Raw genomic sequence first — 27,684 nt, forward strand, 5'->3', positions numbered from 1 at the left:
CACTGAAACCATGATGAGTTACAGTGCGGTCAATCCACGCTTCAATTGATACGCATGACATGATCAGATCCTCCCTCATTGGCTCTTCCACTAAAATGCCCGCATAATCCCCCATCGCTAAAGAGACTGGGCACTTTTCGCCTCGCTATCTTTGGGTGGCTCCGCTGCATGCCTGTGGCACGTTTCTAAGGACAGCCCCTCAACAAGGTATTAATGTTCCGAAGTGCGTGGGGCCCCGACGGTTCTAGGTGGAGCCGGGTTGCCATATATATTCAAAGCCGCTTCCCACGAAACAACACCCAGCCTTCGGTCATGCACTGTGGGCATGCAAGGCCCTGCCGCCGATGTTAACAGGGAAAATCACTATTTCAATATAATGCTATCCCGCAGTCGAAGACTTATCTGGATTGACCAGTCAGGGGGAGCATTCGAAGGTGCTTGACGACATGCTGCCTGACAAAGCTAAACGATCTTGATCGAATAGTAGAGCCTGACTTGCACACAGACCATGTCATGTCATAGTTTCTTGTTGCATTCGCTGCAGAAGTAGCAACAAAAGCACCTACTAAAACAGACCACAGTGGGTCCATGCCGCACGCCTGAGGCTCCTCTGTTCAGGCCTTTCCGGGTTGTTGTCGATCACTCGTCATCCGTCACTAAGCAAACTTTATGCTGTCCAATTTCTGGACCGCAAAACAAAGTCGGTGGTCAGTTTCGAGAATGACGACAACCGTATTGGCGGTTGGCCATTTGGACTGCATCCCAGAGCCAACTACAAATCCGCGTTTCAGGCCCGGCGTTCATTGGGTAATCTACAGATCCACAGCGCTAGCGACAAGCCAAAAAAAACATGCACATCAAAGTTTGCCGGAAGGAATGGCCATAGGTAACAGAGTTCTTGGTGACAGCAGGCGAAATATGAGCGCCTAAGAAAAGATACCGCCACTGAATGGATCCACGACACAGAACTGCCTCCAGCTGCGAAATTATAGTCTATAGTCTATCCCTTTGTAATCATTCCTAATAGAGTCTCAAAACACAAAAAGGCTACGTAGATAGTATCTCTGGGGCTCGAATTTTGTGGTAGCTTGGGTCGCCCTGAACCGTACTGTTCAGCACCCCAAAGTGATAAAGTGAATCACCCCTCACAGTTAGGGCGTCAAGATGAACATCGACAAGGGGTGCTGCGAGAGCATGCGAGGTAGGGATCGCGTCCCGGGCCGTTGCTCTGCTCGGCAGTAGGCAATACTTCAGCTCAGCATTAGACTCAGGCGAGAATCGGAGGCCTAGAAACAATTTGCAAGCAAGAGGCGGCATACCTGCAAGCTAAGCTAGGATAGAGGAATTGAAGCCCAAGTTTACGAGAGGGAATACCCACGGGATCCTTTGTGGCAGTGGACAAAATATGAGCTCACTGAGAAAAGATACCACCCCATTGCCCCGCCACGGAAATCCCAGCTGTGAAGCATTATGTGAGGGTCACGCACGTTCATGATGACAGCGGGGTGATTTTCCCGATTTCTTCACATCCGGCATTTCCCCTCTCATCCGTTCAACATTGCAATCAGCGATGGCGAATCGTTGCGAGCCCTCCAACGTCGTGAGGCACGATCCTCTTTCCTCCCAAGTGCGTATGCATTCGATCCTACTTGCAAAATGTCCTGATGTTTGGAGTAGCCTCAGCGTGTGCCGCTGCAGATCCGGGTGACAAGGCGCACGGTTGTCGAGGCCTCGATGTTGGCGGACAGCGTTGAGACACCCGGACCTTGCAAGGTCCGCTTAACTCCTCTATTCAGGGTATTGGTTTCTGACATGCATCTTCAGTGGTCCTGGGTGAGCGCAGGGGGACAGCCGAAATCGGCCCCTCACAAAACGGCCAAATAGAGTGAGAATAATTATCTATGCCCGTATCACAGCATAGCTGATGGTCGTTGCAAGGCATTGTCTCTTCGGCCGCTTCGCAAAAGAACACGGAGATAAGAGTCATTCATCTTGTCGCTATCTCGTCATGTAGCCTTCTTCACGATGCGGCCGTGAGAAGACCATCTGCTTTGCATTTGCGTCATCTACTGCTGCGCACAAGGGGACTTGGCTGCAAGAGATCTCATATCCCTCCAACTCTTTTTTGTTGAATTCTCCACTGCCTTCCTTGTTGTTCCGTACTTCGTGGAATATTAAAAGGTCGTCTCGCCCATATCAACTGGAGTGCAGTTATAACCCATAATCTGGACCTAGTATCCGATGTGTATATGTGAGCCTGAGCTGACCCGCCTATCTCTTCCAGTCTCTAGGGGTAAGGTGTGAATTCCTGTTTGGCCTCTGAACAACGCGATGCCTTAGGTCTCGTGGTATGCTCGAACACGACTACTCATGAAGAAACCCAATGTCACGGGATGCTTGGGACTCTGGACTCGTTGTCAGCTAGAGTGAAGTTGCCTCAGCATATGTTTAAGGTGTGAAGGACTGGCTGGATGTGTGGTAAGTGAGAAAGACCTTGAGCCTATTAGTATCAATTCGTTTCACTGATCATTGATTACGTATGTTAGCTTCGTATATCATATCTTGAACTCATCACCCCGTTATAGTACAGTATTCAGAATTCCCTACTGCCATTTCCTCCCGATACGGAGCTCGCAGCTGTCGGACCGGGTTTTTTCGGTTCCGTACGTTGCCTATCGAGTGATGACCAGTTCAGTTCGCTGCGTCGGTCGCTTTGGACCAACATCCTATCATAGGCCATTGGCGAGTCACAGGCTTGTCACGCCACTCCTACCGCACGGAGTCGTCAAACCCCACCCCTTTATACACTGAAGGTCCTGACTGTCACCTCCATGGGATCGTAAGCAAGACGAGTAGATTTCACTGCATGTCATCATCATCGCCAACTTCGTTCTATTGAAGCGCCGCAACAGCACCATAGTCCTAACGTTCATATGAGATGCATGCGTATGTCCTGGAAGCACTAAGATTCATCCTCGAGTTTAATCGCAGCACTTGAATTATCCAGCCCGGGGGCGAAGGAATCACCCCCTGTAGAGTCTCGCATCATGGATGGCTGTTGCGTAAACGAATCAACGATACGACCAGAACATTGTCTTGTACCCCATCCCGTCGAACGTTCATTTCGCGTAGCTTGGGCGCATCAAAAGAGGCCAGTCCAATATATAGCTCTGGAAGTACCCAGACAACCACAGATGTTGTGAGCAATGTGACGCCAAAGTGAAAATGGAATTATGCTTGCCAAACCGAGTCTTTCCATGTGAACGGTAATCCATCTGTTGTGCACCTGCCACTCAACCAGCGGTATTCCAGAACGACCCGAACTTAATGCAATCGGGATATTGTATGTGCATCCCTAAACTTGCTCCCGTTTCTTAGCGCATCCACTGGATACATTTCCGATCTCGGCAATCTAGGTGCTGCCAATATACTCCTACACCAGGAATCTCGGCTTTTTATGTAATTTACTAAACACCTCTACGGGCTGTCAGGCGCAACAGAGCCAATGTGCCGATTTGGGTTGGGATCCTCACAGCGAGGGGACATTAGGCCTTCTTAGCCCTGCAGTTCCAGTGCAGGTTGTACCCCCACACATATCGATAGAAAGCATTCATTGATGGAGAGCCTTCAGAAAAGCCACCGAGTCAACCCATGGTATGAGATTGTTAACTAACGTAAGATTACGGTGCCAACCACACGCTAAAGAACACACATCAGCGTTGGACGGAATCCGTTTCATACTCATGAGCCATGAGAACAAACCGTGACAATAGACGAAAGGCTACTATTTAGACATCCCAACAATCAAGATCATATCACCTTCGCCTCAGTGTCTTTTTTCCTTCAAGTTTTTTGAGCGTGTTCTGCAAGACCCGCACATCATCATCCTTCGTAATCATGAGGTCAGTGTGAGTTCGCCCATCTGTCAACTCGGAACAGAGCGGTGCGTCCGGATAACATGCCTGACCGAGTTTTCCACCCCAATCAAAGTCGATTAACATCAGCTTTTCTCCATCGCAAAGGATGTTTGGCTCTCGTAGGTCTCCATGAACCAGGCCGTCGTCATGAAATGCTTGCATGAGCGCTTGCAAGTCAGCTATCCACTGATCGCAGAAAAGGGTCAAGTTCGGTGAATCGGATGGTGGTACAGATGACGAAAGGTACTCCATGGCAATAACCAACCAACCTCCTGGTAGAGACTGGGACCCGACAATGGCTGGTGCGTGTCCACGTGAGGCACAAAACACATGCAGTGGGATCGAGTAACTACGTGTGAACTTCAGGAAGATTTGATTCCTATCGGGAATTGTTTCAGCAATGTACAGGAGGCGATAGTCTGATTCGGGGGGGTGGCGCCGAATAATCCGAAATTGGATTTCCTCGTCCGTTCTCTCATGCTTGCGCACCGTCGAAATATAGGGGAACATTGGATCTGCAAGCTCGATCGTGGGCGGTGTGTCGGCGAAGCGTTTTGCATCTTCATCTATGCAGCTTAATAGACGCAGGGTACCTGCAAAAGCTGCATATAGAGCGCGTCGGTCGGCACCTTCGCATGCAGTTGCAACGCACGACAAAGCGGGGGTGAGAGGGACGACACGCCACTGCTGAAGGAAGATGATAGCGTAGAACGTGACATATGGACCTCGTAAGATGTATATCATGTCAGACTCATCTGAAGATCCAGAGATATTCAACTTACCAACAACCGTCAAACCAAGGCACGGCACCCTCCAATTCCTAAATACTCCGCCGAAACGTCCCATAGCCAACGCGTGCGAGTGGGCAACGTAGGAAGTAAGCTCGACTGCAGGAATAGCGCTGATCTCGACGAGATCATTTTTGAATTCGACTATGCACAGTGCTGCTTCGAGTGGTCCATCAAAGTGACCGTCTGTGCGAACACTACCAATGGAGGCCACCATAAGTCTTTTATCACTCCCACAAAGCAAAATGTTGTTTAGGCCGTGTAAACCATCCATCTTCCTGCTATCCTCATCGTCGTAAATTTGAGTCATTTGTTTCGCGAAAGAATCGACAGCCCCTTTCAGGTCCTGTTGCTCCTTACTCAAGTGAGGTCTAACCTCGCGGCCGCAAGAGACATCCAGGAAGTGACCAAAGCCTTTGTAGAGGAGGGAAATAGGGGGGATCAAGTCGGATGTAGGGCGATCATCCAAGATTCTTTCAGCAGGTTTTTCCTGCAGTGACATGTAGTTATTGAGCTTTCCCAGCTCGGAAGGCGAAGTTTTAGCGAGTTTTGAACGTGAGGCTGCATAGAGATAGTCAATATCATGGGGTCGCTTGCGAAGGAAGGGAGAAAACGGAGACACTGCAACAACCAAGATCAGGTTAACTAAGAAAAAGCAATATTCTCTAGTTACCAGCGACTTGTACATGCAGGAATTCACGAGAAGGTTCCACCTCCCATATCCTCACGAGGGGCTGTGCAGGGTTATCCAGGAGGAGCAAGTCAGACTGGTCAATGGTGGGTACAGGGTATAGAGGCACGGCTCTGAGGACCTGAAAGATGTGAGAGGATGTTGACGATAATGCTGTAGCCTACCTTCCGGAGAATGAGGTATGGGGAGTCGACATATTTAAAAATAGTATGCTTGAACCTTTCCTGAATCAGAATCTTCAGGACATCGACAGGTGCGCTCGGTGAGATGGATATAGAGAAAACATCTTGATGGGCTTCAGAATGGCACCAAAGTAGATATTTTACTTCAGCTGTCATGATTTCAAAGTGGTGGGAGTGCAAGAGAATTGCGTGCAAAGCGGGTAGTTGGATTATTGTGCAACAGCCGTTCAGTTGATTGCGTGTCGGATCGGAATGCCCCAATGTTGTTTAGTCCGATCACCTATTACTCGTCCCCAAAAACGGTCAACCCAACACGACAGCTCAAAAGTGGAGCAGAGGTTAAATATCCAGAATAAACAATAACTGCGCCTGACGCGGCAGAACCGAAACCTTCAGCATACGTCTGATGCAGCATGCTTTGACCCATTCAGGCTAAGTTGCGCGAGAAATCACGAGAAATCCGTGATTAGCGAGGGAAGGCATGTGAATGCCAAATCGGTCCCGACTGGGCGCAGCCAGGTTTCCCAGCCATTGGCAAACAGAGGCGGAAACCTGAGGTCAGCTGGCAGACTGCTAACCCGTGATTAGTCTCGTGAAATGCCGCCTGACGCGGCATAACCCGCCACTCTTCTCCTTCTGATATCTCACTGATATAACATGTGCCCGGAGTACTGTGAACATTTTAAATTTAATGGAGGCACGAGATTAAATATGACTTATGTGCGCCGGCCTCAGCGCCTCAGTTTTCTTCTGGGTATCCGCCGTGCCCTTTGCTAGGTCAAGTCCTCGTCTGTACGCAATATTCATTGCTTTATGTCTTTAGACTGTTCATCCGCGATGTTCAGTTTTTCTTAGTTGTCTGGTATGAAATTGTGTCCTTATTTCTGATTTCTGCTGCTTGATCGGTACGTAGGTTTATTTTCTTTCTCTTTACACGCGTCCGCTGTACGCTTCGGCCTCCGTGCCTTCTTTCTTTTATGCGCGCCCGCTGAGCGCTTCGGCCTCCGTGCCTTCTCTTCTGCGTCCGCGGTACGCTTTGGCTTCTCAGCCACCACCTCTCGCGTCCACCTCTCGCGTCCGCTGCACGCTGTTGCTCTACAATCTTTTATCTCTCTTGCGTCCGCGCACGCTGGAGTTTATTTCTTTTTCTACAACTCTGACGTATATTTCTAACTAATTCTCTTATTAGTTTTGGTTAGGGTGGTTGGTTGGCGTTGAATATTCGGTCTTGCATTGGATAAGGCAGTTAGCCTTGGTTACCCTTTGCGAGTTGGATCCCGGATGTTTACGGTGTCTTTCTCTTTTCGGCTCATGCCTTGTTTTTGTAACTTGACTTCTTCTCTTTTGTTGGCGCTTCTCTGCTGCTACTCTCACTTGTCTTCATCGTTACCCTCCACCTGCCCCATCGCCTCCTTTTTTGGGGGGGTTTTTTGTATCTACCGGCTCGCTTCAAATCAAGAGGCTTCGACTTCCTGTCGGGGCCGTCGCCACGCTATCCGTTACGCCTTCGCCCACGCACAAGTCACCCAACCACGCTCAGCAAACATACACTCGTCTCGATTCCCACCACATTTTTACTGTGCTGTCACTTACCGATCAGCAGTCCCTTCTCTGTTCTTGTTCTTCTATGCGTACTTCACATGACAATGATCATATCAGTCACTTTTGACTGATCACTCTTGATCACTTGCAGTATGTACACCAAGGGGTGCTGGTGAAACAGCCGTTAGAGATGTTCTGAATATGTTCTCACAATAACTGCGTGCCAATAATGTCAATCGATTGTACCACATGAACATCATTACATACGGAATGCGAGAGCAGTAATGCAAACGTGCAAATCCCTATTGAACAGCCCACAAATGCAGAAGACCACATAATCAGACTTGAACGAACACACGGAATGCGTTCCAGACAGCAGACAATGGCAGAAGAACACCCACCCAGTCGCCGGATGAGACACAATCTATTGACTCACCTACAATCCCACCCAAGACGAAGATGAAGACCACAGAAACGCAGACACCTTCACCAGACTGTGCGTCACTGATCCATTCTTTTCTATGGGCAAAGACTCAAAGATGGATTGCTCTCCCCCCAATGAGGATGACAAGGGTAAAGGAAAATCGCGAGATGCATGGGCTGTGAAGTGAGTACCATGTGATGGAATCCGTCTGCTCAAACTCTGACAGTCTAACTGTTTTGGCAGCGGGAATTACGGTGCCAATGATATGCTAAAGAACAGACACCAGCGTTTACGGACGGAATTCGTTTCATATTTGTGAGCTATGTGAACAGACACACCGTGACAACAGACGAAACACGAGTCCACAAAATGAAAGGTTACTATTTGGACATCCCAACAATCAAGACCACCTTCGCCTCCTCACATCCAGATGATGTATGGGCTGAGTGCAGTACGTCGCTTTGAGAGATGCCAATCGTGGGCCAGAAACAGTGGGGAGATATGCTCTGGGGAACCTCCAGAAGGTCCCGTACCACGAAGTTAACCACCGAAGAATAACTGTGGCCCTAAAACATGAAAACTTGACTCTAGCCCAAAGTAGAGCAACTGCTTGAGACCATGCCAATATCATTAAGTATTAAATCCCAGACGCGATTCACGGACGCCATGATTGCGTCGATCCCTCATGAAGGCAGAAGTCAGGTGATTCTCACCGGGATCCAAACTCCGAATTTATTGTTATATTGTTATATTCCATAACCGTCAGAAGGGCACTTCAAATGGGAACCCTGCAAAATATTTATTCATTTCAATACTAGAGGCCTGGGCCCGACGATCCATCCGAGCTTGATCTCCGTACCCCGTAACCTTACACCACTTGAGCTATGCAGCATTCCATGACACCCGTAGCAATCAACAGCTTCTATCGACTTCACTTCCTCATCTTTCTGGTTGATCTCTTCGCACCTCCAGCGTTCATTGCTTGGGCTCTCTTGCGCTTCATTTACCCTCCTGCCTTCACAACCAACCTGCTCTTCCACGGGTCATGCGGAACCATGGTCTGCCTTGGATATTGGATCGCTAAGTTTCAGTGGAATCAGTTCAAGAATGCAAGGAATGCTGCAAAAATGGGTGCCGTTCTACCTCCACGGATAAAGGGGAAATGGATAGGGAATATCGACCTTGTCTTTGAGTCAGTGTGGTTCCCCTCTCGCTGGGTGCAGCCACGGTGAGATTCACGTTCAACTCAGCTCCGTGAATACTTTCGAACGGGGATATGTCCTCGAGAACATAAAAACATACCTTGACACTTACGGTTGTGACACCGTCAACCTAGGGTTGTTATGGCAAGACGTCTATGCAACGAGAAATCATCACGTAATGAAGACCGTGCTCGCAACAGGTTTTGATAACTTCGATAGGGGGACAGAGGCGAAGGTGTCGTGAGTCCCGTACAGATCATATCGATTATGATAATATATCTGTATGTCAGGGCGTATGGTTTGTTTGGAGACGGCATTTTTGGGTCGGATGGGACTGAAGCGAAGGCGCACAGAGCAATGTCACGTCCTTTCTTCGGTGGGTTGTTTGCAGGCGACAGGGATGATCGCTTATCACACAATTCTCGAATATGCAGTTCGTGAACGTATTCGCGATTTTGATAATTTTCATCGATACACCGATAAGGTCCTCTTACATCTTCGGGCCCGGGCTCAGACAGGGCTGTCCATCGACGTGCAAGACATATTCGGGCGTTTCACCCTTGATGCCGCGGGCGGATTTCTGTTTGGAACCGACTCCCTCAATACTTTGGACTCCCCGCTGCCGATTCCAGGCAAGGCCGCTCTTGGCATGAAAGGCTCACGTGCTGAGGGTGATTATGGTGGATTCGTGGGTTCATTTGAACAGTTGCAAGTCGTGATGGCTGTCCGGGATCGATGGAACTATTGTTGGGCTGCTAGGGAATTCTTCAAGGATCATTCCGAAGAGCATAATGCCGTTATCGATGCATTTGTTGAACCATTAGTTATTGGGGCTCTTCAGAAGAAGGCGGCGAGGGGAGAAAAGGAATGCGGCATAGATGATGGGAACCTTGTTGACCACTTAGCAGATGCTACGAACGATGTTAGATTGATCCGCTATGAGGTGAGTCCACTTTACTCCCTGGACTTGTTCAATGAGTTGCCTTGCTGAACATCGTCTTAGCTTATCAATATGCTCCTTGCCGCACGGGACACAACCGCCTCGCTCTTGACCTTTGTCATGTATATGTTTTGCTTATATCCCGATGTCGCTCTCAAGCTTCGGAACGAAGTCCTGGAGCATATTCCTGAAGGATCGCCCACCTTTGAGCATATCCGGAATATGAGGTATCGTAAGCTGCCTTCGACTTATCTCCCGTGATTCGTCGTTGGATAGACATTACCCCTTCAGTGCGCGCAGTCCTCAATGAGACTCTTCGCCTGTACCCCCCTGTACCGTATAGTGCCCGTGCGTCGAAGGTGGCCTCACTTATACCCGGAGACAGCTACACGGGTGGAAAGCCAATTTATGTTCCGCCGGGGGGAACAAGAATCAACATGTTCCCTCTCTTCGCGCACCGCCGAGAGGACCTATGGGGCAAGGATGCCAATGAGTTTAACCCCGAGCGTTGGATTGACAAGGACAAGGTCCAGAAGACGGCGTCGGATCCTTTCATGTTTCTGCCCTTCAGTGCGGGCCCCCGAATCTGTCTTGGCCAAGTGTGTGAAGCGTGATCGTTCGATGCGGGAATAGAGCAGCTTACTAATACCGGTCTCCTTATTTCTAGAACTTTGCTTACAATGAGGCTAGCTTTAGTGGGTCGAGATACTAACATTCTTGCCTTGTTCCTCATGACATGCTTCTTTGCATTCCCAATAGTGATCATACGTGTTCTTCAAACGTTTGATACGTTCACGCTACGTCAAAAGGAGGATGCACCGATTGGCTCCTGCCCACCGGGAGTCTGGAAGAATGCCGGAGGAAGGAAAGCTGTGGAGCAGGTGTGGGTTCAAAGTGCCGTGACAATGTTCTCCAAGGTTTGATTCCTTTTTTTTTTCCTTGTCCAATTGGTCTGGTGCCAGGTGCTAACTTCTTGCTCCCATTTGGCAGGGAGGACTATGGGTCAAAATGGGCCTGCCCGTGAACTAACGTGGCATTTGCGTTGTGGCAAAAAGTAATATCTAAATCTGAAATATATGTGTACTGGTAGACCTACATACCTCGCATGTAGCTACGTAGGATTCGGTGTATCTCTTCGGCGGCGCTCAGATCCCTTGGGCAATGTCCAACGTTTGAAAAGCAAATCATTACAGCTCGATCGACGGACATAGCGCTAGTGCTAGTGCGTATATCTGAGGCATAGCCCGATTCTTGGAAGCTGACGGTCGTTAGAAGTGTTGGTGGCATACGTGGCCCATTATGCAATATATCCATTAAGGTAGACTAGTGCCGCCAGATCCGGAGCTGAAGATTACATCTAGATAGCAATATTATCCCAGAAACAAATGCTGCTCTGTACAGCCTGAAATGTGAACGGGGATCGTTCCGATCATCACGCTTCAATTCAAAGTCCCACACCAGTGGACTCCAAAACGTAAGAGCAGGACAGAACGTTCGATAGATCACGGTAGGTTTTTATTTATGACAGTTTGACAAGGACCAGACGCAAAGAGAAAAGATAAGACAAATTAAGGCGTAAATAGACGAGACTGTGTGAACAAGCGAAGGCGAACAAACGTCTAGTGCCTAGCCTTCTTAGCTTTCTTTTTAGGCTTCTCCAGATCAATGTCCTCCTCATCTGACCCATCTTCCTCCTCATCTGAGTCTGATTCCATACCCAAGGCACCGAGGCTCTGTGGCACAAGAATCAGTTTTATTGATGATCAGCATCGCATCGCCACTTACGTTCTCCCCACGGTTGAAAAAGTAATCAATTGCAGTGGGATAGAGGTCAAACGCGATGGCGTTTGCGATCTGAACGCGATTGGTAAGATCGAATCACATCACAAACGTTGACTTAAAGGGGAAAACTTACTTCGCCATCAGCGTCAGGGTGCTCAAAAACGTTGAAGAAAGAACCGTGGTCTTCCACAGACTCCTCATCATCTGGGTCCGTGACTCGTGGATATAACTGGGTCAAAGTCTTGTCAGGCTCCTTCCAACCGATTTTGATCGTCTGATGGATGCATATGCGTAAAACCAAAGCATCGTGAATTAATTGCATATTGACTCACCGATGGCTCGGTATCCCGCTTCAAGTCGAAGTTAAGAATCGCATCCGAGATCCCATCCTCATCTGGCTGATTGGCAGCAGCATCGCTGGAGGGGGTGAGCTTGTATTCTTTTTTGAGAACAGATTCAGTAAAGAACGGGTTTGCCGCAAAGTACTGTGTTTTGGCGATAAGTTCTGTATTCTCGAGGGCAGCTCCAAAGCGCCCCAACTCACGAACTCAATGGTAAATGCGCGATGTTCCCTGGGGTCACGCACGACATTGATGTCCTCGAGGAAGGAGAGAGCCTTCTGGTCATCGAGGAGCGAAGTCGCCTCTGACAAAAGGATATGGTTTCGTATGGCGGTCCGCCAGAAGTTGGGAATGGCCTTCAAGGTTGACCGGCGCTTCTCGTAATATTTGTCCAATCGAAGAAATGTTTGACGCTCTAGCGCCAGCTCCACGCGCTCGAGCTCTGGGGATCGAGTACATAGACGCAGTTAGTGATTGACGGGCTTGAACGAAGGTTATGTTCGTGGCGGCCAGGGCCACGAGCTCACCCTTCTGGTTAGCCTCCAGAGCCTCAATCTGTTCATCAGTGAACTGTGCATCATCCTCTTCCACCTTGGAGCGCTTTCCAATCTTTGACATGGTTCAAGCACGCTTGGATGTTGAGAAAAACCTTTGAGGTGGTTACGAAGAAGGGAGTAAATCCAGGCGGATCCAAAAAATATTTCAAATTTTTGAATTAGTTTCGGGTCCTTATCTGAGAAGGGTATTTCCGAAGGCCGAAAAGATCTTCCAAAAAAGTAAATTGATGGCGCCATGCATGGCTGGCATCGTGGACAAGCAAAGAATCGAGAACAGGAACAGTGATTGGATTACAGTGTAAGACAGAAACAAGAAACGTCATTTGGCTGCCTGATTTTCCTGGAAGAACCCTGGGTTTGGTGATCACTTCATCAGAACAGCCCCTCCTCCTTGGTTTGCACCTATGAGCCATTTTTCGGTTGCCTTTTCACTGTCGAAAAGATTTCGTCTATTTCGTCCATGCGCTTCCGCTTCTTCGGTGAGCCGAGTCCAACTTCTTGTTGGTCTTCTCTGTGGTCTTGGGCAGTAGACTCGTCTGTAAACAATTGTTGGGAAGTCCCTCTAGGTGGACCCAAACTCTGTTGAGAAACCCATAACGATTTGTTCCGTTGGAATAGGGTAATGCGGATCTTTTTAGCAAAGTGTCTCCCATAGATCGACTGTGCAAGGAAGTATTCATGAGGAATGAGAGACTCCGCGATTTTTCTCTGAGGATTTGCGCTTAGAGGATAGGCCGGTAAGATCACTCGACCGACGAACCTTGAGACGTGCATCGGATGCGTCCCAGCATCTATCGGCAACCCGACTACCAAGTCTATCATCAATGAGTATATGGTATTTGCCCAGGAGACTCATTATGAAATTTCTTCTGGCGGGGTATGGGACTCTCGGTGCCTCCAGCACGACGTCCAGCACTCGAGATCCTGTTGGGTCGTGTGCTATTTCTATTATCACATCGGCAGACTGCATCCGTAAGCTTTAGTGAATGTGATCGACGTTAGAAAACCACGTTTCCCAAGCCCAAGTCAGCCGCCACACCTTTCCAAGACACTAGCATTAAAAGGAGCGTGTACACGGAGCATGGACTGAAGCAGGAGTGCACCTTGAGTGGAGAACTTCGAGTCATTGGGCCTTCCCTCCTTACGCTGCGGAGGCTGTTCCAAACCAGAGGGCTCATTTTCTGGTTGGTTTTGGGAAGCTTGGCTTGCATGATATGCCTTAACCGGAGTTAGCAATGACTCATCGTTGAATTTGAAGAATTCGAAGAACACACCTCCAGGGTCTTCAGGTGCAAAATGCAAGGTATGATGAATTGCTGATCATCCTCCTTCGTGATGCCGAAGGATGAAATGATCGTCTGGATACAAAATCAAGGTATGTAGACAATAGTGTCCGGTCATTGACTTGCCTCGATGATTTTTTCTTCCAATACACCGAGACTGGTGGATCTCTCTACGAGCGCTCGGATTGTACCAATGCGGCCTAAAGCTATTGAGAATTCCAACTTTTAAGTCAGTCAGAAGTATATTTGTGTTGGTCTGAGACGTACATATAGACCTTGCCCAGCCGCCTTTGGCTTCTGCTAGTAGACCGCGCAGGTGATCCTCGTTGTCGATGCGAGAGACCGCCTTTGCAACGACGAAGTTGACAATAGGATGAGTAATGTATTGTCCAAGACGACCAACAAAGTACGTCGCCCAAATCTGATGGAAGATTTGTGGGGGTGAGATCTCGACTAGGACTTCCATCAGATGCGAGGAAGTGGCATCCTTGAGTAAGGCTTCTATATAGTCTTCCCGAATTATGGTACGGTCCTGGTTGACTGTTACAGGGCTTGAGGGAAATTTTCCAACAAAATATCGATTGGCGCACTAACGTAGTCGAGTGACCATCCCCACGAGAACACGGTCCATGAGGGAGCCAGGAACTTCGGATTCTCCACGTTTTGACTCGATAGCTAAAAGCATCTGTCTGCAGAGTCACAAATTAATGCAATTAGAGGCTCATTCGTTCATACCTGCAGAATTGGGCTCGCAACAGGATTTATCACCATGGCACGGACTTCGTTATTCCCTAAACTCTGGCGAAGCGTCTCCCCGTATCTCCCTGCCATTTCACCAAACGAATTTGGCACCTGATACGGCGACGATGTCTCCTCCCGACGATGAAAGACTGACATCATTGATCCCTGACGCTGTCTAAACGCCTCGCTTTTCTTTGATCGACTGTATGAATTGTGGCTTGACTTGGCATCACCCCCAACGCACGACGACGGATCCAATACTTTTAACATAGCGCGAATGACATGTGAGGCAAACTGGTCCATCATGAGTTCACAAAGGGGATCTATCAATTCCTACGCAGATGGGAGTATCAGCGAATTTTGCGGCGCTAGAATCATACCTCCATTACCTTGGCCGCGTCAAGGATGATGTCCGTCATGCTTTTCTGCTCCGAGAACGCAAACATTGCAAATTTACCACTATGCTGGTCGATTAGATTACAGTCAGCATCCCTTCTCAAGAAAGCTCTAGCTAACACACCTCACGGCTGACGGTGTGACAAGCTAATTCAAGAGCAGTTTGACACACATGAGATGCAAATCGGTGCTTGGAAAGTTGCACCCAGCTGGGAGTGTATCAGAATAGTGCTTAACAACAGAGAAGCCCCTTACGAATCAGCGAGCCGTTCCATGAAGGTCCGACGTGCGAGGTCATCCATAGAGTAACAGAGACGTTCGAGAACAGCGGAACAACGAGGGTCCGTGGCTAACTGGGGCTCCTTCCCAGAAATTTCCGCGAGGACTGAGGTTATGAATGCCGTACGCTCTTGACATGATATGAGTGACAGCAACAGAAGAGGAACCGTGCCAAAACATACCTTCAAGGGGCCTCATGGTATCCGAATATTCGTAAGTAGCTTCTCCATTATTCCATTCTCTTAATTGCGCCTCAATGGTATAGATGTACGATTTGAGGTTAGGTTCTACGATGCCGAAGGGTGCATCAGGATCTGCTTGGGTCGTTTGGCCAGGCTCTGCTTGGGTTTCGCTGAACGACGTAGGGCCACGGGTTTCCCCACTGTGATCCTGATCCTGTTGCTTTAGTTTCTTCTTCCCCCTTTTACGAAGCTCTTTAGGCATTGTGAACTTTGGCAGAAGGATACAGTAATTGAATTGAGCGTTGTGGCCCAACGAGCTTCCTAAAATGGCAACAAGCATGAGCCGTCCAGAACTCAAACCATTTTTTAATGGCGCGTCTAATCGCAATTGTGACTGGTGCCAACACGTAAGATCTTTTCTGTGCGACCTTTCATCTGTTCTCTGACGTGAACGTGCAGTGGCGTTGGCTTCGGCATCTGTCTCCGCTTGCTGATACAGCTGTCCCAGCAGGCACCATCTGATGCTCAGCCGCAGGAGAGGGTAGACCCCAATTTTGCACTCTCATCCAGACCACTCGTTCAGTCTCCTTACAACTCTGCCACGCTTGTTCTGGCCTGTCGCAGTAAGGAACGTGCGTTGGATGCGCGTGAACGTTTATTGGTTGCATTCGACGTTGAACTCCTTCGCCGCAAACGCAATAATCGTGGCGAAGACGATGCTTATGCTCGCCATTTTCGTGACACGCTTCAAATAGATTTCGTTCAATGTGATTTGGCGAGTGTGTCCAGCGTGTTTGAGTTTTGCGATGTCGTTAAGCAAAGGTACCCAGGAGGGTTGTGTTCGCCGTTCCTTGTTGACCGTTCGTTCTAACATCTTGGCAGGTATCCATATATATCACACCTCATTTGTAACGCTGGGATCAGCTGTTTTACCGCGATTGATTACTACGCTGCTACCTGGCAAATTCTTCGTGATCCCCTTGCGGGTGCAACCCACCCGACCTACATTTCGCAGTCATCGGGGTTGATGAGCGACGATGGCCTTGGACTGGTCTGGCAATGCAATGTTTTCTCCCATTATCTGGTTGTAAGTGCATCTGACATGATCTTTCGGTGGACTCAACCACCAGCTATATAATCGCAGCAACGAGAGTTAAAGGAATTGCTATGCGCTGCTCCGTCGGTGGCGCGTGTCATATGGTTATCCTCAATGGGAGCTGCGGCGGGACACAGTGACCCAGAGGATTGGCAGTTGATTCGGTCACTCTCCGCATATCAAGCGTCAAAACATCAGATAGAAATCATTGCGCACCAATTGAACGAGCCGCCCAACCCTCATGTACGGCACATCGTGGTGGGCCCTGGTGCTGTACATTCGGGCATGGGCTCGCAGCTCCTCGGTCCACTCACGAGTCTGATCATGATAATCTACTTCTACATCGTCCGTGTTTCATTGAAAGTTGTCATGAAGTGCAGAACATTAATAGAAGTGGTCATACATAGGTTCGATGGATGGGCTCTCCAAATCATCCGGGACAGGCACGGAAAGGAGCAATCTCCGCAACTCATGCTTCGCTAGCCCCTATTGACCATCTCCCTCCTTCTTCCTCTGCTCCACGCCTCGACGCGCAGACGGATCGACTCGGGAATGAATTTGTCAACGTGTCCCGCACTGACGGACATACAGAAATGTCAGTTGTCGCAGGAAGATTGCTCGAAAGGATTGATGGGCTTTGCGAGACATTCGAAGCCCGGGATGGGAGGAGAGAGGGCGCAGACAACCCTGAAAGTGGATTGGACGGGAGCGTCGTGATTGTCTGATCACCAGTCCATTGACATTTTCTTAACATCTATGTTGTCATTGGCCGTTGTTGCTTCACCTAATGGAATACTTTTATGTCCGGAGCGTTTCCGGGGCATCTGGAACTTCGGAATAGTTCGTAAACCATCTGAAGACTCTGTGCTTCCCGGGCTGCAGTCCTTCTAGATTTCGTGCATGTTGTTACTTTGGGGATTCGTGCATACGCTGAACAACTCACAACTCCTGCGCCAGCGGTGCCCCGCTCTAATCCCTCCAAAAGAGTACAAGCCTTACATATCTCGTTGCTGGAAATATAACCGCATCGCAAACAAGTGCCTGCTCAAACCCTGTGAGTACATGAACAAGGAAGGAGGCCCAAACTTGCGTTGCGGTTTTATCTTGACGTCCTCCTGGACTTGCAAAGCCTCACCGGAGTATATTATGTCAATAATGACGCTCGGTCTTATCGCCTCGAGATCCTTCAAGTAAGCTCGGGCGTGACCACGGTATGCATCAGGCGAATATATGCACTCGGTGGAGAAGTAATCTAACTTCTTGAAGTACGCATACATCACAATTTCCTTCTCGTAAGCGTATTTAAAAGGCTTGGACCGCCTAATAGTGTCTTCACCCGCTGTGGATATCTGGGTACACCGGCCAAGGCGAGCAATGTCTCCCCTCATGACTAGCGAAATTTAGTGAAAAATCTGGTCAGAATGTAATCGTGGCACTGCTCACTGTTCATCAAAATGGTCTCTGCGATGTCATCTGCATTATGACCAGTAACGATATGATCCACTCCTAAGGCCGCGGCACCTCTATCTAAAGCTTGTCGACGGAAAACACCGCAGAATGTGCCTGATCGAAAAGGTTATGCGGTATCGACGCAAGGAGATAGGCCCATACAGTTGTTTTTGCGACCAATTTGCTGGACGATGCGGTCCATCGTCCATCCGTACAGTTCATCGTAGCTCAGAATCTTCAGTGGCAAACCATATTGTACTTGGTTCCTTTTCACAGTCTAGAAAAAATAAATAAATAACACATCTCGAAACTACGGGAGGACACACTTCGAGAGAGTCATCCCGATACCCAGTGATTCCTTCATCGATGGAGAGCAAGACTAACTCCAACCCATAATTATACCGGTCATTAAGTGTTTTCATTACATATGCTAGTACAGTGGAGTCTATAATATCTTTGTTAGTCGCATGCACGGATGGCATGAGTCTTACGAGCCTTTTCCTCCTGATGCTCCAATTGCGACGCGATCTCCAGGATGGAATAGCTCTGCAGCAATGATAGTATTGTGGATTTCTGTCTCAAACACCCAGAAAAAACACTCCTTGCATACTTGCTGCCCAGTCTTTGGTCGTCTGATGATCGCGCGTGTTTCAGAGCACAGAGCACAGAGTTTTGGAGCCATGTCCAATTCAGAAGTTCACACGCTGGTGTCACGTGTAAATCACGTCTCCCGCATTCGGGAGCGCGACAACAATTGTCAACAAAGATCATCAAACATTGTCGTGTTTCTTCAAGCCAACAGCTTTCCACACTTGAGACGTGACGGTGAAAACAAGTCTCTCTCGTTTGTCCTACAGCGAATCCCACTGTTGTACACTACCCTCCCTCCCCTCTTATAATGTCCGCTTCAATCACAGTCGCCGTCCGAGTCCGCCCTCCAAATCCTTGGGAGTCTGAACGCCTACAGTCTGGCTATGACAAAGAGTCCTTTTTCATGGGCGATGGTCATCTCACAACGTCGCCCGCAAAAACTGCACTCACATCAAGATCTCTTCGTCCAATCGTACAGGTCATGGATGACAAGGTCTTGATCTTTGACCCCAAGGATCCGGACGTCCGGCGTTCCTTTGAGACAAGAGGCTTTGCGCCGCCCGGTACTAAACGTTACAAAGACCAGCGTTACACGTTCGACCGCGTCTTTGATATGGACGCACGGCAGACAGACGTATTCGAAAATACCACCAAACCGTTACTCGATGGCCTGTTAGATGGGTTCAATGCGACCGTCTTTGCTTACGGCGTAAGGATAATTAATATTCCAGTTGGCACGTCTCTTATCAGATCCCTATAGGCCACTGGCTGCGGCAAGACGCATACTATCACTGGCACTGAATCTGACCCGGGCATCATTTATCTCACGATGGCTGAGCTATTCCAACGAATTGAAGACAAGAGGGACGAGGTGATTTGTGATGTGTCTCTCAGTTTTCTTGAGATATACAACGAGGAGATTCGGGACTTGTTGGTGGATGGTGACGCATATATTCCTCGTGGGGGGCTTGCAATGAGGGACGATCAGTCGAACAGGGTCACTGTCCCTGGACTTATTGAAATGCGGCCCAAGACGGCGGACGAAGTGAAGGAAATGGTGATGCAAGGGAATGCCCGTCGCACTCAATCCCCAACCCACGCCAATCAGACTTCTTCACGCTCACACGCGGTTCTACAAGTCAATGTCGCACAGACACCCCGAACCGCTGGAACTACAGAGGAGAAAACGATGGCTACACTGTCCATCATTGACCTCGCAGGAAGCGAACGTGCCAGCGCCACAACCAACATGGGCCAACGGATGATTGAAGGTGCCAACATCAACAAATCACTTCTCGCCCTGGGCAACTGCATCAATGCCCTTTGCGAATCAGGCAACCGAACCCGACACGTCCCATACCGCAACAGCAAGCTGACGCGTCTCTTGAAATTCTCTCTTGGTGGGAACTGCAGGACAGTCATGATTGTTTGTGTAGCCCCCGCTTCGAATCATTACGAGGACACACAAAACACTCTCAAGTACGCGAACCGTGCCAAGGACATAAAGACAAAGATTTCCCGGAATTATATCAATGTGGATCGCCATGTTGGCCAGTACGTTGAGGCAATCAACCGTCTGAACGCCGAAGTCTCTGAGTTGAAGCAGAAATTGGCTGGGAAGTTGGACACAGAGACAGAAATCCAGCGGCGGAAGAGAAGGGAGGCTCAGGCAGAGATTTCCCGACTCCGAGCGGACTTATCAGCGAAATCTGAGCAGAGCCGGAGGTCTTTGGTTGATGGCGCCGCCTGCGAAGCTCAGCTCTTCGTAGCGAATGTGCGGCTGAAACCGATCCACGCACGTCTTGCTGCAATCGACAAAATGGACCCATCGTTGCAAACATCTGATGTCCTAGCAGAGCGTTCCTTGCTTCAATTGCTTTCCAGTCCCGACGAGCAGGCCGTCGAGGCTGACTCCTCCCTTCAGCGTCAAATTATGAAATCCGGTAATTGTGCTTCACTCTTCGAGGCCACTCTTCGCGCGGTCTCAGAGCGGAAGTCAGATAGACTTGATGAGTCTGGTGTCGACGCAGTGCGCATCGAAGCGCAGTTGCAAAGAACGGAGATGGAACGGTCCAAAGCCGAGGCTAGAGAGTCCATATCAAAGGCAGCCGTCGAAAGCCAGGCAAACTTCGTCACTGAATTAGTTGGGTTACTCGCGCGTTGCACCGTTATGATGGCGGATGGGAGTGTCACCCTTCAGTCGGTGTTTAACCGCGCCGCAGAGGCTCAGTCTGAGACATACTAAAGGCACGAGAGGTTGCTGCAGCGATGTCTCGGGTTGCTGCAAGTAATGATTCTGCATTCACGGCCCTCATTGGTCAGAGCACAGCAGCATTTCACTCCTCCAAATCTTCTGCACTTCTAAGCTTCACCTCCCACCCTACCCCTTCTATACTAGTTCGAAAGCCGTAACGCGAAGCGGAATGGTTCATCGTGTTTCCCTCTTTGGATGTCGAAGAAGATCCTCCATTGGCATGGGGGGACACGCAATGTCGCCCCGCCGCCTTCCCACTAAATCTCCTCGCCGCCCTCTTAGACAAAGTTTGTCAAGAGCGGAGCCTAAACGCGAGGTCATAAAGAAAAGCGTTCGCTGGCGCGATGAAACCAGCCAGGGCGAGATTGACGACAAGGGTCTGAAGCCGGCAAAGAAAAATTCGCCTATTCGACCTCCAATCGCCCCTTTGGTTCTGCAGCCAGGCATGAATGGGAAGAAGAAGGCTGGAAGCGAATCAGATGGCGAATGGGAGGACGAGCGAACCGAAGACGGGTCTTTTCATCCGCCCTGAGCGTACCTGCACCCCAACCTCCCGCCGCCAAGAGATCCTCGGTGCCATCGAAAACCAGGACTGGTCGCCTGGAACCAAAATTCCTTAAACCGTCACGTCCGTCACCAATGTCAAGCGTGGGCGAAGATGACGAAAACGAGACATGAGTGAGGTTCGGGCGTCCCCATTATCAAACATTGTCAACTCCCCACCACGGCTTACTTCGTACGCTGCGCTTGGGGCGTCTCCTCACGAGCTGCGCCCGGGCGTTCAGCGATTTTCAATACCACACACGTAGACTCCAGCTTTGAAAAGATCAACAAAGCCCCAGCTTCTGTGACCAAGTCTCGACGGAGATCTAACCTGGGCTCTGCTCGAGTGGAACGGTTGTCGAGAAGACGGAGCAGCCTCATCCCCCGACCTTCGCCTCCATCTGCAGCATACGCATATAACCAGCCTCGCAAATCTCCAGCAAAGAAAGTTCGCCGGTCCTCTATGGCGGTGCATTCGGACTCTTTGCTGTCCTTTACCTTTCCCACAGGCAAAGCCGGACGATCTTTGTTTTCGAACTCCCTTTCTAGTTTCACCAATGATATAAGTGCTACTGGCAAGAAAGTTTGGCGGTGAACCGATACCATTCGTTACTCTAACCTTTCGTCGTCGACTTGCATTGTTGTCCACCATCGCATTCGTTATCGTTATGAGTTCCCTTTGTCTTGTCATGTGTCTGCCAGTTTATCATTTATACTACTTGTACCCGTACGTATGCGTATGTTCTAGCTCAAATGGATTCTCCAAACCAACTACATATTTTTGGCTCGATTCGTTTACGGATCATTTCATGGCCTGACTGGTGCTCGACACGTCTCCACGAGCGTGTGAGGTGGTTGAGCTGAATGCTCACTACGACTTTATAATTATAGAGAGAAGCACCATATATATAGGGCAGCATCGGCCTTGGAAAGCTCACTCTCCCCATTAAGTCCTAAGTCATTAGGGCCAACAACTCAGATGCGGCGATGGTAACTTAAGTTCAGTGAGAATGAGCACAGAGGCCAAGCAAACTAGGTTAAGTGCCCCGAGTACCATGCAAGGGTAACAACGTACGTCGCGTGTTCGACGTGCCTGAAGCTAGTTTTTGCAGGCGCGGGGGGCAAGGTTTAAGGAGGAGACAGTCACGTAAGCCATTCACACAAAGTACAATGCAATCATCAAATGATGGCGATAAAGAAATAAACGAGGCATTGGAATGGATGTTAGCGATTGAACAAGGCTTTGTTGCTGGCCCTGCACCCTTCTATGAAGGCGGCTTAGGTGCTAGCTTTTCATGTACACACTACTTCCATTACATTGGCTTGTAGTTCAATATGATCTGGTAATTAAGAGTGATCGAACAGTCTAGGTGAGAGCAAAGGAAGTTCTACATGCAAGGGCATAACGCGTACACAGCATAGGAACAGATGACAGCGATAGAGAAAGCAGAGGAAATAAACAAAATAAACATTGGGAGGGAGTTTGGGTTGAATGAAAAGATGCTTGGAGGGAATCAGCCTTCGTCCCCATCCTTCGTCTTCCCTCCATTTGCTTGTGTAGGTGAAGGGGGTGTCGGTGACTTTTTGTTGCCTAACCCAAGATTTGCCTTGAGCGAAAGTTTGATCTTCTTCACAGCACCGGGTTTGTCATTCGCCTCCTTTGGCGTCGGACAAGACTCCTTGATCGCCTGGGGCTTGGCGTTGAGATCGTCCTTCGTGTCAGTCTCGGTGGCAGGTTTGGCTTTGGCGGCACCTGCACCAACGGAAGGCTTGGGATCCGTGTTGGCTGCCATCGGATTCCGACGTCTACCAAGACTACCTTTGTTTGCTAGGAGGGACATCTCGTCGTCATCATCATCATCCCGTCTGCGTTTCAGCGGAGGTGCACCGACTGAGGGTCGGCGTCCTGCCTGGCTGGTAGCGGCTGCTATAGCTGCTCGCTCAGATGCATCCATCGCAGTAATCGATCCACCACGTTGCCGCTTATGGAGTGAAGGTTCAGGGGTGGGGACAGAGGGTGAGGGAGGTGATGAAGTATGATCTGAAGTGGGGGAGGATTGGGTATTGGATACGAAGGGATTATGGGCTGGCGATGGGCTTGCAGCACGTGGGGGAGGCGAAATGGGCATGGGGGATTGGGGTCGTTCTATGAAGGGAATATCATCATCATTATCGTCGTAGTCTAGCCCCAGACCCCGAATGGGATACGGTTGCGGTACAGCAATGGGTGACGTATGCGACGAAGTCGACATGGAAGGGTTGAGTGTAATGCGACCTGGTTGCCGGACCAGCCCAGTCAGTTCTGCCGACCTGCCGCGTGCGGCCTCTGACCGTGTGACGACACCACCTGAGACCCGCTTTCTCTTGAGGCTCTGCTGTTGTGGCGACGACGGTGCGCCCTTGGCTGTGGACAGTGTGACTAACGAGCGCCAGGAGTCAAAACCTCGCCCTCGGTACCCTCGTGCTCGTCATCGTCATCCGCATTGAAATAGGACTCCTCTTCTGTGTCGAGCGTGCCTTGACCCCATTTTCGTAATGTCGAGGGCTCCTTAGCCTGTTCGGATGGAGAATCGGGCTTCGGCGGAGGAGCATTGATTTGTTCCCAGCGCGTAATGAAGGCCTTGAACCTGGGACCTACAACAGATCGCTCGGCCAGCGCGTGAATTCGCGGGCCAAAATTGTCCATGATGTGAGTAATAGCTACACGTATGTTATCCTATGTGAACCTCTTAGACGCATCCTCCCTGTAACACTGTCTCTGAAAAACTCACCTTTCGAATGTGCTCGAATAGCTCCTGACACGAAGCACTGATGAGATTATCACGACTAGCTTCTCTCTCCGTCAACTCAAGCGTAGACCGAAAGATATCGTGCTTTATCAAATGCCGAGTAATGAACTGATTGTTGGCTTTGATACACACCCGGAAGAACCGCAGCGCAACTAACAACACCAAAATTAGCAACTAGAGACCACAACTGCGAGCAAACACACCTAATCGCATGTGCTTTTCGCGTGTCCGGAGAAGCGTGGCAATATGCGTGGAAATGTTACTTGACAATACAAAGTACTGACTCCGATGCGAGTGCTGAACAAGGAACGTGCACAGTAAATCACACAAATACAAAAACAAAGATGACTGCTCGCGATTGAGCCGTAGAATTTCGCCTTTTCGATGTATACACGATTACTGATCAGAGACCACTCAATGGTTTTGGTGATGACGCCGTATGCTCACCCGTATGTTTCTTCCACTCCGGAATCTCGAGCAATGGTCTGAACATAATAGTTATGCAGTGATCGTAGAAAAAGGGAAAGAAATGCTCGTTGATCGGGTCTTCGCGCAGTCGAAGCACCATAGCCGTCTTCTTACCCGGAGCCGTTGAATGAGCAGGGAAAGCAGGAGGATCAGTATGATATTCTTCTCTCACCAAAGTGACAGAAGGCCCAAAGGGAAGTGTTAAATGAGACAATGAACATACCTCAGGTCCATTGGCATTATGGGCGTCCATATTTGGCAACTCCAGAAGCATCCTAAGCGAATCCCCGATCTGGTTTCGGAACGGTACATCCTTCGTCCCGCCTAACCGGTCCAAAGTGCCTTGAGCAAATTGGGGACCGAAGAACCAATCTCAGCCTTCTTCCTACCCCCCAAACCGCCGCTTCCCTTGAGACCACCAAGGCCCCATTCGTCATTGGCCCACGTCCGATACCAGCGCCACCAGCGGCGGACATAGCGGTGGCATGTTCCCGAGCCTTTTCAATCTCGAATTGCTTCACAATGTGAGAACGCACGCCAGCAACATGGTGGTCGACTACGATAATGAGAACCTCCGCAGCAGCATCTAACAACGCAGCCCGATCTGCGTCTGATATCCAAGCATCCTCGTCCACTCCTGCCGTCTCTATCGACGCTGGCGCCAAAACTGGCGCCTGTGTTTGAGCCTGGTACGAGACTCAGATTGCGATCCAGATCGAGCCTGAGACAATTCGATTTCCTTCCCCTTCTTGAGGGAAGGTGGGGGCAATCTCAACGCCCACTCCAACGCAAATAGCACACCCCGTTCAACAAGCGCACGATACAATGCAATCCGCGTTGGAATCTGGACGTTCTTCCCCATCAAACATAGCTGGTGAATGAACTTTAGCGCATCGACTTTGGAATTTGACGTCCGTATTGAGTGACTCGACGACGACGTTGGCATAACGGATTCGGCATTATTGCCATTCTGTTGTGCCTGCGAGAGGGGGATGGTAGATGCAGTTGGGGAAGCGGGAGGTGAAGGGGCTTGTTCTCTCGCGCCAGAAAGAATAATGGTATTAGGGGGTATGTGTGCATTAACGATCTCCGGACTGGAACAAACGGTTTCAATAAGTCGCTCAGGAACATTGGATCTGCATGATATGATTGATGATATCAATCTGGTTGACCATTATGTAGGAGCTGAGGACATTGAAGGTGGAGTCGTCGAGCACACGCGCGAGGACGACATCTTTTAGGTACTGTAAACGATACGTTTGGTGGATTTTGCGCTGAATGTTCGGGTCTCTAATTTCGATGACTTGCAAATATTCCGAGGAATTTTTGAGGAAATCACGATAAGATGCTTTGTAGGAAGGGAATTCGGGATCATATTCGAGGATACCAACGACGCCCAAAAAGACATCCTCGTTCAAAATATAGTCGTATATCCCATGGTCGTTTATCGAGACTGCATCATCCAGTTAGGCGCTATCAGAGCCACTGAGATAACTGACTCACGGATTGTGTGCATGATGCCATACAGAGCATGCAAGTCACCCAAACTCTCGAGATCCTCGGCTTGCTCCATGACGTCCATGAGCTGCTTGATATAATCCTATGATTCGCCGTTCAATATCAATCACCAAATGAGTTCAATACCGATGACAAACCTCGGTTAGAATATACTCGCTTATTCGTTCTCGGCCATGAATCGTTTTTGCGATGACCTTGATGGCAGTGTCAATATCCCCTATTATCCCGAGCGCTGGGTCAGGCAAGCGTCCTGATGCCACAATCGATGCAACGGTCAAACGGGACTGCGAACTCGCACCAGGGGGTAGCGGCGACGAGCTGGAGTCATCCCCGTCTAAGGAGAAGGCGCCACAATGATTGAGTTAGAGTGATAGGAACGGAGCGCAGGAGGGAGTCACACTTACTCTTTCCGCGAAAATGCCGCTGGACTTCGATTATAAAATCCCAAATCTCTGTACAGCCTTCGACATCTTGGAAACTGAGCGCCCAGTCAGTCCCGTCAGGTTCTGTCCAGACAATAAGAGTTTCTATGGGCCACCCATGAAATTGGTGGATGAGCATGATGTCAGTATAGAAGTCATGCTTATCGGAAAGGCCTCATTGAGAAAGCTCCGAGGTGATGGGTTGCGATACTCATGACTAAAGCGTTTAGAGTTTGGCTCTCACCTTGTTGACGTTGATATACATCCGACATGCGAACTTCCGATCGCAACAGCTCAGTGTCTCCAATCTCTGCTTTAGCGATGATGGCGGCTTGGTCGGACTCTTCATCGTATATCCCAGTGCACAGAGCAGTCCCCCTGTCCGTCCATTGTGTTCCAACAAGTTCGTAGACCTGCAACAGTAAAAAGACTATTAACTTGACTTGGATATTGAACAGGGGAGTAACGCGCCTTGACGCGGCGCATATCAGCCATCCAATCATCGGTAGTCCATTCTTGTTCATTATCAGAACTTGAGCCTCCTCCATTGATATGCTCCTGTCCATCGGAGCCGAAGTGTTCTGCCGAATGTGGCGGATCGTCATCGATATCCATGTCATCTGGATGGGCAGAATCCATTTGCTGTATGGGTCTTAAAGGTACGGAAGAGGGACTCAAACCAGTCTCCGAAGATGACGTGTCATCATGTTTATCCACGTCGGGCTGCTTTGGGGAGCCGGGCGGTGTGGGACTCACGCGTGGCGAAGACACAGGAGTCGGAGGAGGTGAGCGCGCAGGCATGAGCTGGGAAGCCGGGAGAAAAGCCTAACAGAGTAATGATAGATGGAAGCAGCCAGCCGGTATGTTCATGCGCTCTTTTCGGATAGGTGTGTCGACGACACGAAGGCGGAGACAAGCCGGCACGCACGCGCGAGACGAAAACAGTTAAATCGTGTCGTCGTGACGAGTGTTTTCTCGGCAGATTCCGGCTTGGGGATTGTCAACCCGAATTCAAAACAAAGGAGCTTGACAGAAGAGTGCTATGAGGATGCTTTCCAGTGCGGTTCGTTCCCTAAGGCATCGACTACTCTCAACGCTCTCTTCTGCCGCAAGGAAGACGCCGCTTGTTGGGCAAAGTTTTCCTGCAGCCGTGACTCGAATGTCGGTTTGTTTACCGTGGTCCCTTACAGCCGGGAGTTATCTCCGAACTCCACCTAAATGAACGGCACCGATCGCGTGGTTAACGGCGATCTCCTGAATTAGATCCGATCAACCCGGCGCTTATCTGCTATTCGCGGACATCTACC

At 49.5% G+C, this 27,684-nt stretch overlaps 12 protein-coding genes across 12 annotated transcripts; 6 read left to right on the forward strand and 6 right to left on the reverse strand.

The window, feature by feature from the left end:
• Positions 1–3,815: 3,815 nt before the first annotated feature.
• On the reverse strand, positions 3,816–5,393 carry EI90DRAFT_2908180 (uncharacterized protein; the record flags this gene model as incomplete). The annotated part of the gene is made up of 2 exons (XM_039054314.1): positions 3,816–4,642; positions 4,700–5,393. 2 exons carry the CDS (start codon positions 5,391–5,393, stop codon positions 3,816–3,818), a joined length of 1,521 nt encoding a protein of 506 aa, XP_038921061.1.
• Positions 5,394–6,278: 885 nt separating this feature from the next.
• EI90DRAFT_3040755 (uncharacterized protein) lies at positions 6,279–6,712 on the forward strand (the record flags this gene model as incomplete). The annotated part of the gene is made up of 3 exons (XM_039059036.1): positions 6,279–6,341; positions 6,362–6,450; positions 6,492–6,712. Coding segments are annotated over exons 1-3 (362 nt in total), but the record flags the coding sequence as incomplete, so codon positions are not given.
• Positions 6,713–6,784: 72 nt separating this feature from the next.
• EI90DRAFT_3040759 (uncharacterized protein) lies at positions 6,785–7,366 on the forward strand. The gene has a single exon (XM_039059037.1). It carries the CDS (start codon positions 6,860–6,862, stop codon positions 7,220–7,222), a length of 363 nt encoding a protein of 120 aa, XP_038921063.1. The 5' UTR covers positions 6,785–6,859; the 3' UTR covers positions 7,223–7,366.
• Positions 7,367–7,547: 181 nt separating this feature from the next.
• Positions 7,548–8,036, forward strand: EI90DRAFT_3040761 (uncharacterized protein). Its single transcript, XM_039059038.1, has 2 exons — positions 7,548–7,727; positions 7,788–8,036. The coding sequence occupies exons 1-2, from the start codon at positions 7,642–7,644 to the stop codon at positions 7,861–7,863; spliced, it is 162 nt and encodes a 53-aa protein (XP_038921064.1). The 5' UTR covers positions 7,548–7,641; the 3' UTR covers positions 7,864–8,036.
• EI90DRAFT_3040762 (uncharacterized protein) lies at positions 7,833–8,248 on the reverse strand. Its single transcript, XM_039059039.1, has one exon. It carries the CDS (start codon positions 8,173–8,175, stop codon positions 7,945–7,947), a length of 231 nt encoding a protein of 76 aa, XP_038921065.1. The 5' UTR covers positions 8,176–8,248; the 3' UTR covers positions 7,833–7,944.
• A 351-nt stretch (positions 8,249–8,599) lies between these two features.
• EI90DRAFT_2908558 (cytochrome P450 monooxygenase CYP63) lies at positions 8,600–10,715 on the forward strand (the record flags this gene model as incomplete). Its single annotated transcript, XM_039054333.1, has 9 exons — positions 8,600–8,736; positions 8,795–8,986; positions 9,037–9,122; positions 9,181–9,689; positions 9,750–9,918; positions 9,978–10,285; positions 10,354–10,381; positions 10,446–10,603; positions 10,677–10,715. The coding sequence occupies 9 exons, from the start codon at positions 8,600–8,602 to the stop codon at positions 10,713–10,715; spliced, it is 1,626 nt and encodes a 541-aa protein (XP_038921066.1).
• A 590-nt stretch (positions 10,716–11,305) lies between these two features.
• EI90DRAFT_3118270 (uncharacterized protein) lies at positions 11,306–12,427 on the reverse strand (the record flags this gene model as incomplete). The annotated part of the gene is made up of 6 exons (XM_039063085.1): positions 11,306–11,419; positions 11,472–11,540; positions 11,602–11,742; positions 11,801–11,953; positions 12,013–12,251; positions 12,337–12,427. 6 exons carry the CDS (start codon positions 12,425–12,427, stop codon positions 11,306–11,308), a joined length of 807 nt encoding a protein of 268 aa, XP_038921067.1.
• Positions 12,428–12,557: 130 nt separating this feature from the next.
• Positions 12,558–15,548, reverse strand: EI90DRAFT_3040772 (armadillo-type protein). Its single transcript, XM_039059040.1, has 12 exons — positions 15,248–15,548; positions 15,042–15,195; positions 14,911–14,995; positions 14,780–14,854; positions 14,385–14,723; positions 14,244–14,334; positions 13,917–14,189; positions 13,776–13,855; positions 13,641–13,724; positions 13,406–13,584; positions 13,127–13,343; positions 12,558–13,074 (listed from the first exon to the last, which is right to left on the reverse strand). Exons 1-12 carry the CDS (start codon positions 15,507–15,509, stop codon positions 12,769–12,771), a joined length of 2,145 nt encoding a protein of 714 aa, XP_038921068.1. The 5' UTR covers positions 15,510–15,548; the 3' UTR covers positions 12,558–12,768.
• Positions 15,549–15,616: 68 nt separating this feature from the next.
• Positions 15,617–17,178, forward strand: EI90DRAFT_2967674 (uncharacterized protein; the record flags this gene model as incomplete). The annotated part of the gene is made up of 5 exons (XM_039055604.1): positions 15,617–15,654; positions 15,707–16,069; positions 16,130–16,334; positions 16,392–16,688; positions 16,751–17,178. 5 exons carry the CDS (start codon positions 15,617–15,619, stop codon positions 17,066–17,068), a joined length of 1,221 nt encoding a protein of 406 aa, XP_038921069.1. The 3' UTR covers positions 17,069–17,178.
• EI90DRAFT_3040777 (uncharacterized protein) lies at positions 16,753–18,515 on the reverse strand. The gene is made up of 7 exons (XM_039059041.1): positions 18,288–18,515; positions 18,119–18,237; positions 17,955–18,069; positions 17,787–17,906; positions 17,434–17,733; positions 17,287–17,384; positions 16,753–17,230 (listed from the first exon to the last, which is right to left on the reverse strand). Exons 1-7 carry the CDS (start codon positions 18,472–18,474, stop codon positions 17,069–17,071), a joined length of 1,101 nt encoding a protein of 366 aa, XP_038921070.1. The 5' UTR covers positions 18,475–18,515; the 3' UTR covers positions 16,753–17,068.
• Positions 18,516–18,553: 38 nt separating this feature from the next.
• Positions 18,554–21,966, forward strand: EI90DRAFT_3040778 (P-loop containing nucleoside triphosphate hydrolase protein). The gene is made up of 7 exons (XM_039059042.1): positions 18,554–19,092; positions 19,144–20,586; positions 20,631–20,791; positions 20,842–21,150; positions 21,171–21,285; positions 21,321–21,416; positions 21,464–21,966. Exons 1-7 carry the CDS (start codon positions 18,691–18,693, stop codon positions 21,773–21,775), a joined length of 2,838 nt encoding a protein of 945 aa, XP_038921071.1. The 5' UTR covers positions 18,554–18,690; the 3' UTR covers positions 21,776–21,966.
• A 728-nt stretch (positions 21,967–22,694) lies between these two features.
• On the reverse strand, positions 22,695–27,178 carry EI90DRAFT_3118276 (component of IIS longevity pathway SMK-1-domain-containing protein; the record flags this gene model as incomplete). The annotated part of the gene is made up of 13 exons (XM_039063086.1): positions 22,695–23,584; positions 23,638–23,896; positions 23,952–24,121; positions 24,173–24,346; positions 24,417–24,761; positions 24,883–25,104; positions 25,131–25,557; positions 25,610–25,890; positions 25,941–26,037; positions 26,093–26,289; positions 26,360–26,482; positions 26,622–26,790; positions 26,834–27,178. 13 exons carry the CDS (start codon positions 27,176–27,178, stop codon positions 22,695–22,697), a joined length of 3,699 nt encoding a protein of 1,232 aa, XP_038921072.1.
• Between the last annotated feature and the right edge of the window lie 506 nt (positions 27,179–27,684).

The sequence above is a fragment of the Cantharellus anzutake genome (genome assembly GCF_015039405.1).
Source record: "Cantharellus anzutake strain C23 chromosome Unknown EI90scaffold_7, whole genome shotgun sequence".
NCBI classification, from domain to species: domain Eukaryota; kingdom Fungi; phylum Basidiomycota; class Agaricomycetes; order Cantharellales; family Hydnaceae; genus Cantharellus; species Cantharellus anzutake.